The sequence below is a fragment of the Zalophus californianus genome, chromosome 17 (assembly GCF_009762305.2).
Source record: "Zalophus californianus isolate mZalCal1 chromosome 17, mZalCal1.pri.v2, whole genome shotgun sequence".
NCBI lineage: Eukaryota > Metazoa > Chordata > Mammalia > Carnivora > Otariidae > Zalophus > Zalophus californianus.
Genome location: NC_045611.1, coordinates 18,213,515 through 18,232,099, shown reverse-complemented (window position 1 = coordinate 18,232,099; position 18,585 = coordinate 18,213,515). Strand labels below are relative to the sequence as shown.

Genomic DNA, 18,585 nt, shown 5'->3' with positions numbered 1-18,585 from the left:
CCAAAAAAGGTTCAAGTTCACTATTATCAGCTATAATATTTGTTATTACATAAAACCTTTCCCTCTCTTCAAGCTTGGGGATTTAGGGTCCAGGGAGACAATACCTCCACCTGTTCATTCGTTCAGCGGTGTCATTTCTGGCCAAAAATGCAGCATGTGGCTATGTGTTTATTCAGTTCTGATATTCCCCAAAGACCAATCCCCCAAATCATCCAAACCCAAGAGAAGGAGCCTAAGTTTACAGGCTCAAATCCTATGTCTTATGCCACAATGAACAGAACTGATGCAAGGCCTCTTCCCTACCTCAGGATACAGGAGCTATAGGAAGGAGCCCCCAGCGCTCAGAGGAAAAGCACAGAGCCACAGCAGTGCTGGGCACATAATGAACATTCAACAAACCCCTAGTGTTCATCCCCTCATGGTCTGGTGAACTTTATCACCCAAGTCGCAGGGTCTTTCCCAGCCACATTTCAAGGGAACCTAAGTTTCTAGCTAGTATGAAATCATAACAGAGCTACATGATAGGTTAAGTGAGCTCTGAACTCGGTCACAACACCCCCAGTACTATTCTCCCCTCTTGCAGACACTGGACTTCCGCAGTGAGATTAAATGACCTATGCTCACAAAGCTAGTGACGTTACAGGCATAGGGGAAGTCTATTTCTCCATCTACTCATGAAAAATCTAAGGAGGCCTAAGGTTCCCTCTCAATCACCAACAAAGGACATGTGTAGTGTTTTGCCGGGTCGCAGACTCATATGGTCCCAGCTCTCTGACAGGCTGACAAGAATGGGGTAAAACAGTAGGGAAAGAGCATAATGAAAATCCCAAATCCACATATGTTCTCCTGGACACATACAGAAGTATCTTTGCTTCTAAGCTGCACTGACATTACCTCTTCTCTGTGGATCTCTGGTGGCATCTGAAAACGAATGGGTTGTTAGGAGCTGTTGAATCCTTGCTAGAGTTGAGTCATTCAGTAAAAACAGGTGTGGTAAGTTTCTTTTTACAGAGCCCTTGGGATCAGTCACCCACTCCATAAAGCTCTTCTGTGCCCACTGTGGTGCTGGGGACATAGGATGGGGCCGGAATCCGGTCCCCGGTCTCCGACAGTTTCCAGTGGCAAGTCAGGGGCAAGCCAAAGACTCAGAGCGCACTGACTTGGGGATTCCCAAAGGAAGTGAAGGCTGAGCCAAGACGTGGTGAGCAGTGAGGGGAGAAAAAGGAGCACGTTCCACGAAGAAGCAGCAGAACGTACTGAGGTGTGGTGGCAAGAACGCAGCCCCATAATCCAGCAACGGAGAGAAATCAGCGTGGCTGGGTCACAGCTTGGGCAGACCTAAAAAGAGCCAAAGCTGGTGCAGGAAACTGGCTATTCATGCACAGCTTGCATGCTAGCTTGAGGAGTTTGAACTTCATGGAAGGTCAAAAGGAAGCTGCAGAAAGGATTTAGAAAAGGGTGCAGCTGATCAAACCACTGATATTTGTAAAACGGATTGAAGAGGCAAAACTAGAGTCTACCCAAATCAACCCAGTGGAAGATGACAGGGCTGGACAAGGACAGAAGCAGTGAGGATGGCAAGGCACAGAGAGCCAAATGCTCTTTTTTTTTTTTAAAGATTTTATCTTTAAGTAATCTCTACACCCCATGTAGGGCTTGAACTTACAACCCCGAAGTCGAGAGAGTCGCATGCTCTACTGTAAGCCAGCCAGGCGCCCCTCAGCCAAGTGCTCTTTAGAACACAGTGAACTTATGCAAGGGGGAGGAGCTGCCCTGGACACAGCCCAGGACAACCAGCCACCATAGGAAGGGCAACTCTCTGAGACCCACTTGCAAACTTTGGAGCCCGAGTGTTTGGCCTATCAGTAGTAGCCTTTCTCCAGCTCTGCTCCAACCTTAGCGTTTACACTGTGTGCAAACAGCCGAACAAAAAACAAACCTGGATCAGAGCAAATGTACCAGACAAGCCCAGATACAAATCTCACCCCTGCCACTGAGTTCACCATATGCCCAAATCAGTTTGTCAGAGACTATTCCTCAGCTACCACCATCAGTCCAGAGAGGCTTCAGGGTAGCCATCGAACAGGATCCTGGGCATGGTGCTGGCAGGGCTGCTGGTGGACACTGGACAACGCCACTGTGCTTTAGTTCATGCACTAGAGGCTTTTCTAGCATGGGAATCAGGTAAGATAGGCCATTTTTTTAAAAGATTTTATTTATTTTATTTGAGGAAGAGAGAGAGAAAGCACAAGCAGGGGAAGAGGCAGAGGGAGAGTGAGAAGCAGGCTCCCTGAGCCCAACATGGGGCTCGATCCCAGGACCCCGGGATCATGACCTGAGCTGAAGGCAGACACTTAACCGACTGAGCCACCCAGGCACCCCAAAATAGGACATTTTTGAAGGCCTGGATCTTGGGACTTCTAAAAACAAGGGCCTGTTTACTGGGGATTGACGAGGAAAAAGGAGGTGAGCATTTGCTTCCTTCTCAGTAATGTGTCAGACGATGCTAGAACACTAACAGATACAAGCTGCCTTGGTCACCTGGGAGGGAGGCAACTGCGGTTCTCACTCCCTTAGCAGATAACTGGAAGAGACAGAGCTTACCTCCCCTATATTTAGCATCTCCACTAGGGCTTTCTTTTCAAGCAGCAGGATATATCTGAGGAGGCTGGGGGTAAAGTTCTTAGCCCACATCATGACTGAAAGTAGGATAAAGCCATCTGATTTACTCCTTTTTTCCATATGGCAGCAAAATGGAGAATACCATTTGTCATAGAGGTGGGACAGCCAGTAAGTGTAGAGGGACAACAGATGATAAGTTCTTCATGGCAGTGAGACGAGTTGGCCTCTACCTTCTCAGTTTCTACTTCACTGCCAAAACCACAACACAAGCTAGAGCTAGAAGAGCAACTCCGTCTCTCTGTGGGGCTCCAGAGAGAAAAGGGCCGCAAGCGAGCACATCTCTGGCCAAGCTGGAGAGCAGGACAGAGGATGAGCAGCAGCTCTGGCAAGACCCTCAGATGACCACACAGCCAGGTCCGCCCTCAAGCTGTCACCATATCCTGCAGGCAGCAGAGGCAAACTGGGGCCCTGGAAAATGACCTACAATGAAAATGGACTGGTGGCTTCTGGGGCCCATGCTGCCCTCCACCCGCCTATGCTGACTCTCCCACAAAAGCAACAGTCTGCTGAAACCCTGCAGTCATGCGGAGATGTGAGCATAGTCAGCTTGGATTCTTCTTTTTTCTCTTCGGTTTTCCAGATTTTCTACAATTACTTTGATAGTCACAGAAAAATCATTTTCCAGAGCGAGCTGATGGCCACACACTGAGGAGGTTGTTAGCTCTCACCCATCAGACTCTCCCTGGCTTGTCCCAGGGCAACATTTCAGTGCCAGAGGGACACAGTGGGGGACCTGGTTTTCATAGTCAGCTCCTCAGTACACCCACTTCCCTGAGCCTTGACAGAAGGGCAGAGGCTATATGGGAAGAGCACACCTTCAGAAACGGCAGGAAATTGTCAAAATCCCTGCTCAGTAGAGGAACCAGAGCTCTCGCTCACATAGTACCAGGTAAGTCCCAAGCGCAACCCAGAGCACACACCCAGAAAACCCTCTGCTCAGCACAGTGACACTGGCTCAGCACATCTCCAACTGACTGGAGATTCTTCCATGACCCAGACAGGTCTGGTGGTGAACAGAGGACAGGACCTTAGAAACCAGACCTCTGGAGTCTCAAACCCTCCAGAGACATAAAACAAGGCCTGGGGTGAGGAGAACACACTTTGCTGTTATCACCCATCCAGTCCTGAGAGACAGCCTGGAGCACTCTACGCTCTACACAGGGAAGCTCTTTGGCAACGTTTGACACTCCTTGACACTCCCTTCCTGCCTCCTGAAGAGAAGCTCCTGAAGAGTTTTAAAGTGACAGGAATACTTTGCAGCAGGGCTCCAGAGACAACATCCCAGACTCTTGAAGTCTCAGACACTCCAGCCTAATTCAGGACTGTGGGTCTCGGATTTCACCCCACATCTCAAGTTCCCTATCAGAAGAGGAGAGGTTGGACTAAAGGGCTCCTAAGATCCTTCCCTGCTCTGACCTAGAGACTTCAATCCTTGGCAGAATAATGTCTGGATACTGTTACAAATGTGCTGTACCCAGATGCAAGCCCAAGATGGTGTAGACCCTGAAATGGCAATCAAAAAGCCACCAAGAAGACATTAAAAGAAAAGGAAACTACAGACCAATATACTTTATAGATGCAAAAATCCTCAACAAAATTGTAGCAAACCAAATCCAAGAATGTATTAAAAGGATTACACACCATGACCAAGCGGGATTTATCCAATGAAGGGTGGTTCAACATTAAGAAAATCAACCAATATAATAAACCACATTAACAGAACTAAGGAAAAACACTCATATGATCATCTCAATTGATCCAGGAAAAAACAAAATTCAACACTCCTTTATTATACAAGCACACAGAAAAGTAGGAATAAAAGAGAACTTTCTCAACATGATAAAGGCTATTTATGAAAACCCAATGGTGAGAGGCTGAAAGCTTTTCCCCTAAGATTAGAATAAAACAAGTATGCCCACCTTTCACCACTACTATTCAACATTGCACTGGAAGTCCTAGCTAGAGCAATCAGTCAATAAAAACAAATGAAAGGCATTCAAATAAGAAAAGGATAAGTAAAACTATCTCTATTTGCAGATGACATGATCTTGTAAAAAATAAAAAATCTTAAAAAGATCTTATAAAAAATCCCCAACAGTACACAGAAAGCTGTTACAGGATATAAGATCAACACACACAAAACAGATGCGTTTCTATACGCTAACACTGAACAATCTAAAGAGGAAATTAAAAAAATAATTCCATTTATAATATAGCATCAAACAAGTAAAATACTTAGGAATAAATTTAGCCAAGGAAGCAAAAGACTCCTACACTAAAAACTATAAAACACTGCTAAAGGAAATTAAATTAAAGAAGATATGGAAAGACATCATGTGTTCATGGATCAGAAGACTTAATACTGTTAAGATAAGAGTATTGTGAATACTCTCCAAATTGACCCAAAAAGTCAACGCAACCCCTACCAAAATTCCATAGTGTTTTTTTTTTTTAAAGATTTTATTTATTTGAGAGAGAGAATGAGAGATAGCACGAGAGGGAAGAGGGTCAGAGGGAGAAGCAGACTCCCCACTGAGCAGGGAGCCCGATGCGGGACTCGATCCTGGGACTCCAGGATCATGACCTGAGCCGAAGGCAGTGGCTTAACCAACTGAGCCACCCAGGCGCCCCATAGTGTTTTTTGCAGAAATGGAAAAGTCAATCCTCAAAATCATATGAATATGCAAGGGACCCCAAGTAGCTAAAACAACCTTGAAAAAGGAAGAACAAAGTTAAAGGAGTCACACTTCCTGAGGTTAGAACTTACTACAATACTACAGTAATCAAAACAGTATGGTACTGGCATAAGGTAGACGCATAGACAAATGGAATAGAATTTAAATTAAACATTAAATATATATAGAATTAAATATAAACAGAATTCATATCCAGATATAAACCCGTATCTATCACCAAATTACTTTCAACAAGGGCGCTGAGTCCATTCAATGGGAAAAGAACTATCTTTTCAACAACTGGTGCCAGGGGGCACCTGGGTGGCTCAGTTGGTGAAGTATCTGACTCCTGATTTTGGAGTCATGATCTCAGGGTTGTGGGATGGAGCCTCACCTCAGGCTTCACACTGGGCTGGGAGCCCGCTTGGGATTCTCTTTCCCGCTCCCTCTGCCCCTCCCCCATTCTCGGGGGTGGGGAACACAATTGGTGCTAGGACAACTGGACTTCTACATGCAATGAAGTTGAACCCCTCCTTCATACCATATGTAAAAATTAACAAAAAATGGATCAACAATCTAAATTTAAGAGCCAAAAACTATAAAATTCTTAGAAGAAAACAGGGAAAAGCTTCATGACCTTGGATCTGGCAATGGATTCTTAGACAAGACACAGAAAGCATGAGCAACAGAAGAAAAAATTAGATAAACTGGATTTCATCAAAATTAAAACTTTTAGGGAGCCTGGCTGGCTCAGTCAGTACAACACACAACTCTTGATCTCAGGGTTATGAGTTCAAGCCCCACATTAGGCGTGGAACCTAGTTAAAAAAAATTTTTTTTGCATTAAAAAAAATTAAAACTTTTGTGCATCAAAAAACGTCAAGAAAGTGAAAAAGATAACCTAGAAAATGGGAGAAAATATTTGCAAATCATTTATCTGATAAGGGTTTAATATCTAAAATATAAAGAGGGACTCAAGGGACACCTGGGTGGCTCAGTTGGTTAAGTGACTGACTCCTGATTTCAGCTCAGTACATGATCTCAGGGTCGTGAGATGGAGCCCTGTGTCGAGCTGTGTTCTGTACTCAGCAGGGAGTCTGCTTCTCTCCCTCTCCCTCTGCCCCTACCCCGCTTCACATGCTCGTGCACTTTCTAAAATAAATAAACAAATCTTAAAAAAAAAAGGGGGGGTGGGAGGATGGGTTAGCCTGGTGATGGGTATTAAAGAAGGCACGTTCTGCATGGAGCACTGGGTGTTATACGCAAACAATGAATCATGGAACACTACATCAAAAACTAATGATGTAATGTATGGTGATTAACATAATAAAAAAAAAGAGGGACTCAAACAAATACTTCTATGCCAATGTTCACTTCTATGCACCATTATTCACAATAGCCAACAGATGGGGAAAAGAACCCAAGTGTCCATCAACAGATGAACAGATAAACAAAATGTGGTACATACAAACAACCATAAAAAGGAATGATTCTGATACAGATCACAACATAAACCTTAAAAACATTACGCTAAGTGAAATAAACAAGACATAAAAGGACAATATTGTACAATTCCAGTAATATGAAATATCTAGAATAGGCAGATTCATAAAAACAGAAGGTTACCAGGGGCTGGGAAGAGGAGGAAATAGGGAATTATTGCTTAATGGGTACAGAGTTTCTGTTTGGGTGATGAAAAAATTTTGGAAAATAGATAGTGGTAACGATTGCATAAGACTGTGAATGTAATTAATAGCAATGAATTGTACACTTAAAAATTGTTAAAATGACACATTTTATGTCATATGTATATATACACGTGTATGGTATGATATATATATATATATATATATATATATATATATATCATAACACACACGCACACACGCACGCACACAGTCACCAAGAACACCCCCCAGGGCCCTGCATGCCAGCATTAGCCTGATCTGGCTTTTCCAGATGAGACAAGGAAACCTTGGCACACAGCACAGTGGAAAGCATCAGAGTATTCTGGCCTCATGTCAGGGCCAGAAGAAAGCAAACAGCAGATGACAAGAGCAAAAAACACACACCTAGCTCTTTTTTATTTTCTTTTTTTTTTTTTAAAGATTTTATTTATTTATTTGAGAGAGAGAGAATGAGAGAGAGAGAAAGCACATGAGGGGGAGAAGGGTCAGAGGGAGAAGCAGACTCCCTGCTGAGCAGGGAGCCCAATGTGGGACTCGATCCAGGGACTCCAGGATCATGACCTGAGCCGAAGGCAGTCGCGTAACCAACTGAGCCACCCAGGCGCCCTCTTTTTTATTTTCTATCAACTTCATCTTAGAAAGTGGATTTTACAGGCTGGCAAGCCCCCAGGCACTTTTAATAAATAACTGCTTAGGATATATGAACCAATGACCATGGGACCTGAACTTTTTCTTTTTTTTAAAGATTTTATTTATTCATTTGTCAGAGAGAGAGAGAGCGCGCACACAAGCAGGGGTAGTGGCAGGCAGAGAGAGAAGCAGGCTCCCTGCTGAGCAAAGAGCCCAATGTGGGACTCGATCCCAGGACCCTGGGATCATAACCAGAGCCAAAGGCAGACGCTTAACTGACTGAGCCACCCAGGCGTCCCAAGGACCTTCAGAACATTTTAAATTTAAGCTCCATCAACTGAATGTCTCCAGGCCCACAGAACCCTGGTAGGGTGTGACAAAAAAGGAGAGAAAAAAGACAAGCTCCTCAGCCTTAGAGCTGAGATAGCTCTTGGGGGCTGAGGGAAGACACCAGCTCTGCTGCCAATCCTCTCAGTCACCAATGCCCCTGTCCCTTACCCCAGACCCCCAAGGAGCTACTGACAGTTTCATCTTGACATCTAACACCTTAGCCAGAGCTCAGTAGGCTGGCTATCTTGTTCCTATCAGAACCTGCCCTAAATAAAGAAATCAACAGCCTCCATAACAGAGGAGATCTTTGGGATCGTGGTTACAAAATGGTCCCTGGGGTCTGAAATAAGGGCTAACATTTGGTGCGGGGGATTTTATTTCATACTCTGATGGGCCTGCTTAAAACCACAGTCCATCAGGACGCTGGCTGCTGTGTACAAGCTACTCCTCCCAGCAACCACATCCCCACTTGGCAGAGAATACCAGTTACCCACTGAGCCCAAATCTGTGCAGGCCCCCCATTGAAAGACGGGCCATTATAGAGACAAAGGAACCCAGCTCGGCACCATCCAAAGAAGAACAGGCCTGAAGGAAAAGGGGCCTAGAGTCAGAATGTGCTTGTAGGGAGGAAGGTGGTTCTGAATGTGGGTCTGGAGACCCTCATACATCCACTGTCAAGAGTACCATCAAAATACCCAGAGAGGGGTGCCTGGGTGGCTCAGTCATTAAGCATCTGCCTTCAGCTCAGGTCATGATCCCAGGGTCCTGGGATCGAGCCCCGCATCGGTCTCCCTGCTCAGCGGGAAGCCTGCTTCTCCCTCTCTCATTCCCCCTGCCTGTGTTCCCTCTCTCTGTCAAACAAATAAATAAAATCTTAAAAAAAAAAAAGAGAGAGAGAGAGCCCACAAGACAGGAAGAGGAAGAATAGTCCCCATGGGTGGCTTTAGACAGGTTACTCACACACTCTGGGTTCTGGCTTCTTCCCTAAGAATCTTGGGAATCTCAAGTACCAAGACTTTCCAGAACCTGTCACATTCAGAAACCAAATATATAGCCTGTCCTTAACCAGACAGTATAGCTATTGGTACCCCAGATTAACATGAAAGCTTAATATGAGTTTGGGCACAGCAAATGCCCTTAGTTACTGAGACATTACCCTTAACTTTCTAGTTATAGGTATTCATCCAGAAACTGGCCTTGAGTTTCCTGGTTTGTAACTTAGCATCTTTCATTATTTTCTATAGGGGATCTTATTCAAGTAACCTAGCCCACCATTACCTGAAAACTCTAAGTCCCAATGAGTTTGAAAACATCAAATTCCATGTATTAAACCCTTTCCTGCTTAAAATATCTGGAATGGTTTCTGCTTTCTGCACTAGCCTCAACTGATACACATAATGGCAATAAACCAGATTTGTTTAAAAAAAAAAAACTACATTTGTTTAAACCTGCATCTGTCCCTCTGCTATTTTTTTTTTTTAAGATTTTATTTATTTATTTGACAGACAGACACAGCGAGAGCAGGAACACAAGCAGAGGGAGTGGGAGAGGGAGAAGCAGGCTGCCCGCGGAGCAGGGAGCCCCATGCGGGGCTCGATCCCAGGACCCTGGGATCATGACCTGAGCCGAAGACAGACGCTTAAGGACTGAGCCACCCAGGCGCACCCCTCTGCTATTTTTTTAAATATTTCATTTATTGATTGATTGAGAGCGTGTGTGCACATGCGCACGCACACAGGTGCACAAGTTGAGGGAGGGACAGAGGGAGAAGCAGAGAGAAACTCAAGCAGACTCTTCGGGGAGCCTGTCCCAGGGCTTGATCCCGTGACCCCGAGATCACGACCCAAGCCAAAACCAAGAGTGGGACGCTCAACCAACCAAGCCATCCAGGTGCCCCTGTCTCTCTACTCTTTTTTAAATGTCCACTGTGTCAGGTATTGAAAAATCCTATGTATTATTTACATTTTGGCCAAAAAAAAAAGCAAATACAACTACTAATAAACTCCTGGCACAATAGCTGTTATTAAAAGAGAACATTCTATAAAATAGCCATGTCAATTTCAGATACATGGCTTTGTAAATTGGATTATAACCTGTTCTACCCAGCAAACCATCCCCTCTGCTTCTTTCCTTTTGGTTCAGCTCCACCTCGGCAATGTTGGTGGAGCTGAACCAAAGAGACGAGCTGAGCCCTTAGACCACCTGGGCACAACTGCCTTTCTCCTCTCTCCATTGGTTCTCATTTTCCATCTTCCAACTGCCTCCGCCCCTCTGACCAAAAAATAGCAGCTGCCTGATGCAATGCACATTAAGAAAATTTCTGGGGCTCTGTCTGGATAAGGATGAGCACTGTTATCAATCAGTAACATGTGCCACGGAAGTTGAGCAGGCAGATGAGGTATCTGAGCCCTGACACTTAACATCCCCATAACCTAAAATAAATTTCTCTGGAATCCCAGGCCACCCCTAAGGTCCAAGAGGTAGGAGAGGAAGAGAGCACAAGAGTGCAAAAGACTTACCCAGCCCCTCCCCACTTCCCTACACAGTCCAGAGCTGTTCTTTCTGGCCCCTTCATGATAGAGGGGCTGGGTTCTGTTCCATCACTAAGTTCTCCAGCCTCATTTCCAGCAATAAAGCCATGACCTCACATTTCAACAAAACGCCAGGATCCTGGAGCTACAAAGACATTTCATATGGATTTTGAGCAGTTTCTGGAGAGGAAGAGTGACATCCTTGCATTTAGACATGGTGTTATCCACCCCTCTCCCAGTGATCAGTCCTTTCTTTCCAATTTGACCCCTGACCACAGAGACCCACACAGGGAACCTTGCTTCTTTCCCAATGGCCCCAGAACAGGATGACACACCATGCTTGCCATGCAGAGCTACTGAGTCCATCCTCCTGCGCTCTACTCTGATGAGCTCCTGCTTCCCCTCTAACAGGGAATCTCCTCTACATGGTGACCCATTTAGGGAAAAGAACAAACATTCCAGGGGTGCCTGGGTGGCTCAGTCGTTAAGCATCTGCCTTCGGCTCAGGTCATGATCCCAGCATCCTGGGATAGAGCCCTGCATCAGGCTCCCTGCTTGGCGGGAAGCCTGCTTCTCCCTCTCCCACTCCCCCTGCTGTGTTCCCTCTCGTGCTATGTCTCTCTCTGTCAAATAAATAAAGAAATAAAATCTTTTGAAAAGAAAAGAACATTCCAGAAAACACAAAAACAGTGAGGGCAGGAATTGGGGAGAAGGGATATGCAGTGAATTTTAGGAATTTCTCCAGAGGCTGATGCTCGATTAAGGAAGTCCCCAGTTACAAAGAAGGAAGTCATACTTCTCACTCTCAGCTCCCAGCTTGGAGCCTGGGGGGTGACACACAGTGAGCAGGGAGGTCCCAGGGAGCCCAGATGTGCTCAGTGCAGGAACAAGTCCTTCCAGAAAAGTGGACATCATGTGGACTTCAGTACTCTCACCCTGTATCAGAGCTACACCACAGTAAGCCCAGCTAGACCTGGGCTTTAACCCCCAACACAGGTAAGCAATACAAACACTCCAAGATGTTCCAGAGTCCAAATACTCCATGTCTCCAGAAATAGTGCAATGTGTTACCAGGGAGAGACACAGCCCACAGCTCAGCATCTGCCCATGATGCCATTATAATTGGAGGGCAGTCAGGAAGAACAGGGCACAACCACCATCTGTATCTGCCTTGGGCAAAGACAGAACCTACTTCTCAGGGCAGGCAGGACAAAGCCTTCCCCAGGTCCACAGATGAGCACCTACTTCTCAATGGCACTGCACAATGCACAGACTGGAACAAGGGAACCCAGGGTGAGGGGCCAGGCACATGCTGTCTCTAGATTGGAGGGCCTGAGCTCAAGTTGCTCTCCAGATCAGGAACACGGCAGGTGAGATCCTGATTGAGTGAGTGGCTCTCTGGGTCTCCATGGGAAATTATGATGGACAATGTTGTCTTTTAGGTGGAACTTGGAAAAAACCAAGCATAGGCCAAGTCCTTTCACCCCCAGGAAGCCTCTCTGGACACCAGTCTTCAACATCCCTCCTCTATATTTTACCATACAGGAAAAAGACCAGCCAAGAGAGAGAAGACATATGCTTTGGGAAAACCAGGCCTAGAGTGTGAGACCTAAAGCTACTGGCCCACACTAGACAGGGCTCTCAGCCTGAGAAGCTAACTGAACCAGAGCAGCAATCTCTTCTGCCCTATCCACTCTCAGAAGTGTGGGCAGATCCAAAGTCCTCAAACACTGCTACTGCCCTTTGGATAAAGGCCACGCTCCTTGGCTGAAGCCATACAAGGTATTTCCAATCTGGCCCTTGCTTACCTCATGCTCTGTGCTCCTCATCCTTTTCTACACTACTCCTTCTGCCTGGATCATCTGCTTCTCAACAAAGTGAAAACCTGGAACCCTCTAATTCATCCTTCCAGATTTAGCATCATCACCTCTTCTATGAAGGTTTCCCCAAACTTTCAAGACCAACCTCTGGGCCACCCCTGGGTAAAGCGCACACTATGGACTGGCCTTTTCTACACCACCCTGTAAGGTTGTATGTGTAGGCATATCTGCCTCCTCTCTGGATGAGCCTCATGCCTGTGCTCCTGAGGCCCAGCCTGGCATTGGGACTTAACTATGGGTACCTCACTGTGGTGTACAGAATTAATGAAGAGTGCTTTGCTGCCTGGCCAAAGGAAGTCAGCTTGCAAGTTCAAGCAAAGGCAGACTAGCTGTGGCCAGGGCCTGGGCCTGGGCCCCAGCTACAGAGAAGAGCCCCCCACCCCTGCCAACTCCATCCAGTGCTCCAGCCCAGGCTTGCTGTTCTTGGGTAGAGCCACCCATCACATGTCAGGAGGCTGCTGCTGCCGGGATGATGTTACAGTCTATTTTGAGGGTCACACTGGAGCATCTGTCAGCCTGGCCAGACACACCCTCCGTGTGTCATCACTAAGAGCTGGGGACACCCACAGGTCCACAAACTCTGCCTGAGCAAGTCATTTCCCCTAGAGACCCTCAGCTGAGGGTCTCCACTGGCTTTCCAACAAGATCAACGCGGATGCCCTTATCTCTTGGCACCCCTGGCAGGGCTCTGATGTCTCCTCACCCTGCCAGACTCAACTCCTGACGTTCCCAGCTCTGGTGACTCGGCAAAACGCAGCTGAAGTCCATCAGCTTGTACCAAGCTGTTAGCTCAAATGTAGCTCCTCCTTCTTTAGCTCTCTTATATTTAAGGAGTGCCCAGAAAGCCCAGCACCCTGACTGCAAGCCAGTTACCAAGCAGACTCATTTTAGGTCCAACAGGTCTCACCTGCTGAGAAACTCCTACTCATCCCTCAAAACCAAACCCACACTCTGCCTCCTCTTGCAGAGAATATTTCAGTATACTCTCTGATGAGTGCCCAAAGGCCTCCTGAGGACAAAGCTGGCCTGTGCTGGCTTTACCTTTATTCTCCCTGCACCCAGCCTGGCAAATAGTAGGTATGAATAAATACTCCATGAACCCCTGAAATGAAACTTTCTAACTAGACTAGATTAGTATGTTCTTCTACAAAAGCCATCATCAGAACAAAGGCTGATAACCGGGTTCATAAAAAATGATAACCGGGTTCATAAACACCTTTTACAAATGTACTCAAATCTACAGAAAAACAAGTTTACAGATTCAGTAAATCAAGCCCAGTACAGAGTATGCCACATTTCTCTGGTCCCACTCAGCACCAAACACCTTGGAGCTCTGTCTCCTAAGAACACTGTGATCCCCTAAGAATCCAAGTGGACGTTCCTTCACTCTACCCAAGGAATGAACTCAATGGGGAAAGGCAGCAGCAGCATGGACACATATGTCTGGAATCAGGCAAGGGCATCTAACAAGTTAGGCTACTCCACTGCAAACCCAAAGCCATGCTGCCAGAGCAGGTCACCAAACATCCTAGGGGTTCAGGACTCACTCACAAAACAGACACATTATCAAGGCGCCTGGGTGGCTCAGTCAGTTGAGTGGCTGACTCTTGATTTAGACTCAGGTCATGATCTTGGGGTCCTGGGATCAAGCCCTGCTTCGAGTCAGCTTCTGCTTCTCCCTCGCCCTCTACCCCTCCCCCAACCCAGGTCATACCCCCTCTCAACTAAATAAAATCCTTTTTTTTTAAGATTTTATTTATTTATTTGACAGAGAGAGAGAGCACAAGCAGGGAGAGCGGAGGGCAGAGGGAGAGGGAGAAGCAGGCTTCCCACTGAGCAAGGAGCCCAATGCGGGACTCCATCCCAGGACCCTGGGACCATGACCCGAGCTGAAGGCAGACGCTTGACCAAATGAGCCACCCAGGTACCCAAATAAGATCTTTTTTAAAAAAAGGGGCGCCTGGGTGGCTCAGTCGGTTAAGGGACTGCCTTTGGCTCAGGTCATGATCCCAGGGTCCTGGGATCGAGCACCGCATCTGGCTCTCTGCTTGGCGGGGAGCCTGCTTCTCCCTCTCCCCTGCCTGCCGCTCTGCCTACTTGTGTGCTCTCTCTCTAATAAATAAATAAAATCTGGGCGCCTGGGTGGCTCAGTTGGTTGAGCGACTGCCGTCGGCTCAGGTCATGATCCTGGAGTCCCGGGATCGAGTCCCGCATCGGGCTCCCTGCTTGGCGGGGAGTCTGCTTCTCCCTCTGATCTCCCCCGTCTCATGCTCTCTCTCTCTCATTCTATCTCTCAAATAAATAAAATCATTAAAATAAATAAATAAAATCTTTAAAAAAAAAATAAAATCTTTTAAAAAAATTAAAAAGATATTTTTTAAAGAAAGGATTTTCTCTCTCTCCCTCCTCCCTCTAAAACAAATCTTTAAAAAATAAAATCTAAAAACAAACAAACAGGGGCGCCTGGGTGGCTCAGTCGGTTGAGTGGCTGCCTTTGGCTCAGGTCATGATCCCGGGGTCCTGGGATTGAGCCCACATCGGGCTCCATGCTCAGCAGAAGCCTGCTTCTCCCTCTCCCACTCCCCCTAGTCTCTCTCTCTCACTGTTTCTCTCTCTGTCAAATAAATAAATAAAATCTTTAAAAACAAACAAACAAACAAATAAAAAAAGATACATTATCATCTGCTCCAGGGACTTTCCAGAGATGCCGTGAGGCTGGAACTAGATCATAAAGGAAAGCTATACAACTAGTTAACACCTGGGTCATGGACCAAACCCAGGTCAGAAACACACCTCCAATACTGATGGAAAACAAAAAATGAGCTGATCATTTCCTGCCCTATAACTACCCTTGGCCTCCTCAAAACCACATCTGACCCATACTAATATCTGGCTACATTCTAGCCATGAGACAGCTTTCAGGGATTCCATAAAGAGGCCACAAGGAGACATTCATTGACAGTGGTCAATTGGAGCAGGCCACTACAAGCATACAGGACCTGAGGCCTTGCTAAAACAGGTTTCCAGGGGCACCTGGGTGGCTCAGTTGTTAAGCATCTGCCTTTGGCTCAGGTCATGATCCCAGGGTCCTGGGATCGAGCCCTGCGTCAGGCTCCCTGCTCTGCGGGAAGCCTGCTTCTTCCTCTCCCACTTCCCCTGCTTGTGTTCCCTCTCTGTCTCTGTCAAATAAATAAATAAATAATCTTTTAAAAAAATAAATAAATAAAACTGAGGTTTCCAGGTCAGCCTAATGGCTATATTTACCAGGTATAAAAATGCTGGGTATAGAAGCTGGGAGAAGATGCCCAACTTTCTTTAAATTTGCAGACAAAAACTGCAGTAAGGACAACTAACAAGACACAGGGCCTCTTCCAGCAAGAGCCACTTACAACTGAAACGTGAAAAGCCAGTTGAAGAAATCCAGGTCTCTACATTTAAACACTCCCCTTCTGAAAAAGTGTTCTCTTTTCTCACTAGAAAGCTGGGAACGTCAGGAGTGATTGTCTATGATTAGGACTACAGAGAAAACAACCGATTTTCCTCCCTAAAGTCTAAGAAATGCCCCTCAGTCTCTCTGGCAATATGAGACTCCAGCCACTGCCATTTCAGTCTCTACCAAAACTATTTTTGCACTGTTTGTTTTAAGAGGCCATTCTCATTTACACTAGTTCAAGCACATTATATGTATGTATGTGCTTTGATCAGATGGTGGGAAGGGAAAATAGAAACTTTAAAGCCCTCCAATAATATGTTTCCTATCTGTAAATTAAGTAGATAGGGATAAAAGTGAAAAGATATTGTAATAGCATGCCATGATCAGAACTTCAGAATCATACAATTCTGGGGTTAAAGGCAGCTTAGGTGCTGGCCTAGCTCCACATAATATAGACAAAGAGATTGAAGCTGCACCATCTACCCATGGCCACACAACTGTCCCAGGCAAGGATGATACAACTTCACCGAGGAAGCAGGCAAAGCTCCGACTATAGCAGTCCTCCCCCAGCACAGCCCCTTGGCTGGGCATTTTGCATGCACCACAAGAGGGACAGTCCCTAAGACAGAGGAAGTACTTTGAATACTCAAGAATACATATTCAGGGTTGGCACGAAGGTCACTGGTGTAACTGGCAAACTTCCCACATCAGACCTAAGGTCTGATGAGGAAAGCCTTTCCAAGACAGCTGAAATCATGTTATTTCATAAGTTAAACACCTGGCTTTGTCACAATCAATGGGGAAAAGGGCGACTAGGAGAAAAATGAAAAAAAAGAAAAATGAGAAATCTCCCCCTCTGACTTCCGGGTATCTGCTTAGATCACCCTAAAATAAGGAGCCTCCCTAATGCTGACTTTAATGAGGACCTTCTTAAAGCTGGTCCAACTGGTGTTCAAGTCCCTGGACTGAAAAACAAGTTTATGAGCAGCAAGGTCACCTGATCCTGACCATGTGCATGCTGTTTACCCTGAGATGACAGGCCAGTGGCTGCCACAGCTCTGATGAATGCTGTGAAGACTCTACTATCCCTTTGAAGCCTACAGGGGCCCCTATGTGACTAAATGCCATAAAAAAAGAACCCTGAATGCGGCAAAAGTGTGAAAGGAGGGAAGTCACAAATGCCATAGGACAGTAGGGGAAATCCCATTCTGGACACTGAATTGTTAATGTAAACTTGTTACTTGTTTCCCTGACCTGTGAGGTATCTCATTACATAATCACTAAAGAGAAGTCTTGTTCTCTACCCGCAATGCACCTACTTGCCATCAAGGGCTGCTGCTTAGACCAGGCCATGCCCACAGTCAGGTAACAGAGGCAGCCCCACTATTCAACCCTCTGCAGCCCAGACCCATGCAGCTCAGCAGCTCACACCAGTCACAAGTGTCAGCCAGGAGACCTCGGACTCTGACCACAAGGAACAGCTCAGTGCTGGGGAAAAGAAGGTGGTAAGAAGGGGCTTACCCATCTCTTCCTTTGCTGACAATCTTCACCTCAAAGTAATAAATGCCACAGGCAGCAGGTATGGGGTGGGTGGCACGCACTGAGGCAGCATCTTTGTGATTTTTGCCATGACCTAGTAAGAGAGAGCAAGGAAGAAATTTCAGCAGAAAGAAATTCAGATAAAAGCCTCGTTCTTTTCTGCTCCATGGCAACTTCACCCCTTCATGGCCAGAGGAAGCCCTTACACTGTTTGAAGAATAACTAAACAACAACTGAGCAAACACATAAACCTCCCCACCTTTGGCTCACCTCCTCCTGTGAATAGCAGCCCTGCCAGAGACACTTTCTCCCATACAAACTAAAGGAGGGTACAGGCAATGTGGATGCATCTGAGAGATTCCCAAGTGCTGCTGGCAGTCTCTCCAGAACACAGCGAGCCCACCTGGGAGATCAGGGGAGGAGGCAGCTCTGGGAGTCCACCCCCCTCAACTTTAGTAAAGAACTCCAAGCTCTGTCTGTGATATCTGGCAGGTGAGCAAGCCCATAGGCCTCTGGCTAATGGAGGGGATGTGACCACCCCCTTCTTCTGACACTCCCAAAACTAAGCAGTGATGAAAGGCCCAACTGGAATTGGAGCTATCCCAGGATAAGCAAGAAGGTCCTCGGGAGGAAGGTCCAGCCCAGTAGTGGGTTTGGACACCTGTTGCAGTTCTCTTGACATCGGGTGTCTCAGGACACAGCAGTCTAGGCAGTCGACCCTCGGCCTGGTCAGCCTCAAAACCTTGGACACCCCGCAGGGGCCAAGGCCTAACTCGGAGCACCCAGGACGGGGAAGGGACGTGATGGGGCAGGGGCCGGGCATCACAGAGCCTGGCAGATGCTCTGGTCTTCCCCTCCACCCCCCTGGGCCAAACAGGGCGATACCTTTGTAGTGGACGCGGAGGTTGCCCTGGGAGAGGCCGATGTAGTTGTACTTGTCCTTGGGGCTCCAAGAGCGAGGCAGTGGCGTCTCATGCTGGTTGACCGCGGGGTACAGGCGCTGAAGGCGCCGGCTCAGCTCCTGCTCCCCCGGGGACGGGAGCCCGCCCCCAGCGCCCCCGCCAGAGGAATCTCCAGCCTGCGGGCTCCCAGCTCCCGGGTCCGCCGCTGCCGCCGCCATCTTGGAGGGAGCTGCTATTGTGTCACTGGGGGCGGGGAGGAGCGGGACCAGATCCTCCCCGATCAGCCAATGGCCGA

At 46.9% G+C, this 18,585-nt stretch overlaps 1 protein-coding gene across 2 annotated transcripts in view; it reads right to left on the bottom strand.

Moving 5' to 3' along the window:
• Positions 1-18,545, bottom strand: part of RANBP10 (RAN binding protein 10) — a 66,497-nt gene extending 47,952 nt beyond the window's left edge. The window contains exons 1-2 of one of the 2 annotated variants that reach the window (XM_027619190.2): positions 18,274-18,545; positions 17,371-17,482 (exon numbers count right to left, since the gene is read on the bottom strand). In XM_027619190.2, coding sequence (XP_027474991.1) covers positions 17,371-17,482; positions 18,274-18,508 — 347 coding nt within the window. In that variant the 5' untranslated portion in view covers positions 18,509-18,545. The remainder of the gene's footprint in view (positions 1-17,370; positions 17,483-18,273) is intronic. The other variant, XM_027619189.2, reaches the window with a different exon arrangement.
• Between the last annotated feature and the right edge of the window lie 40 nt (positions 18,546-18,585).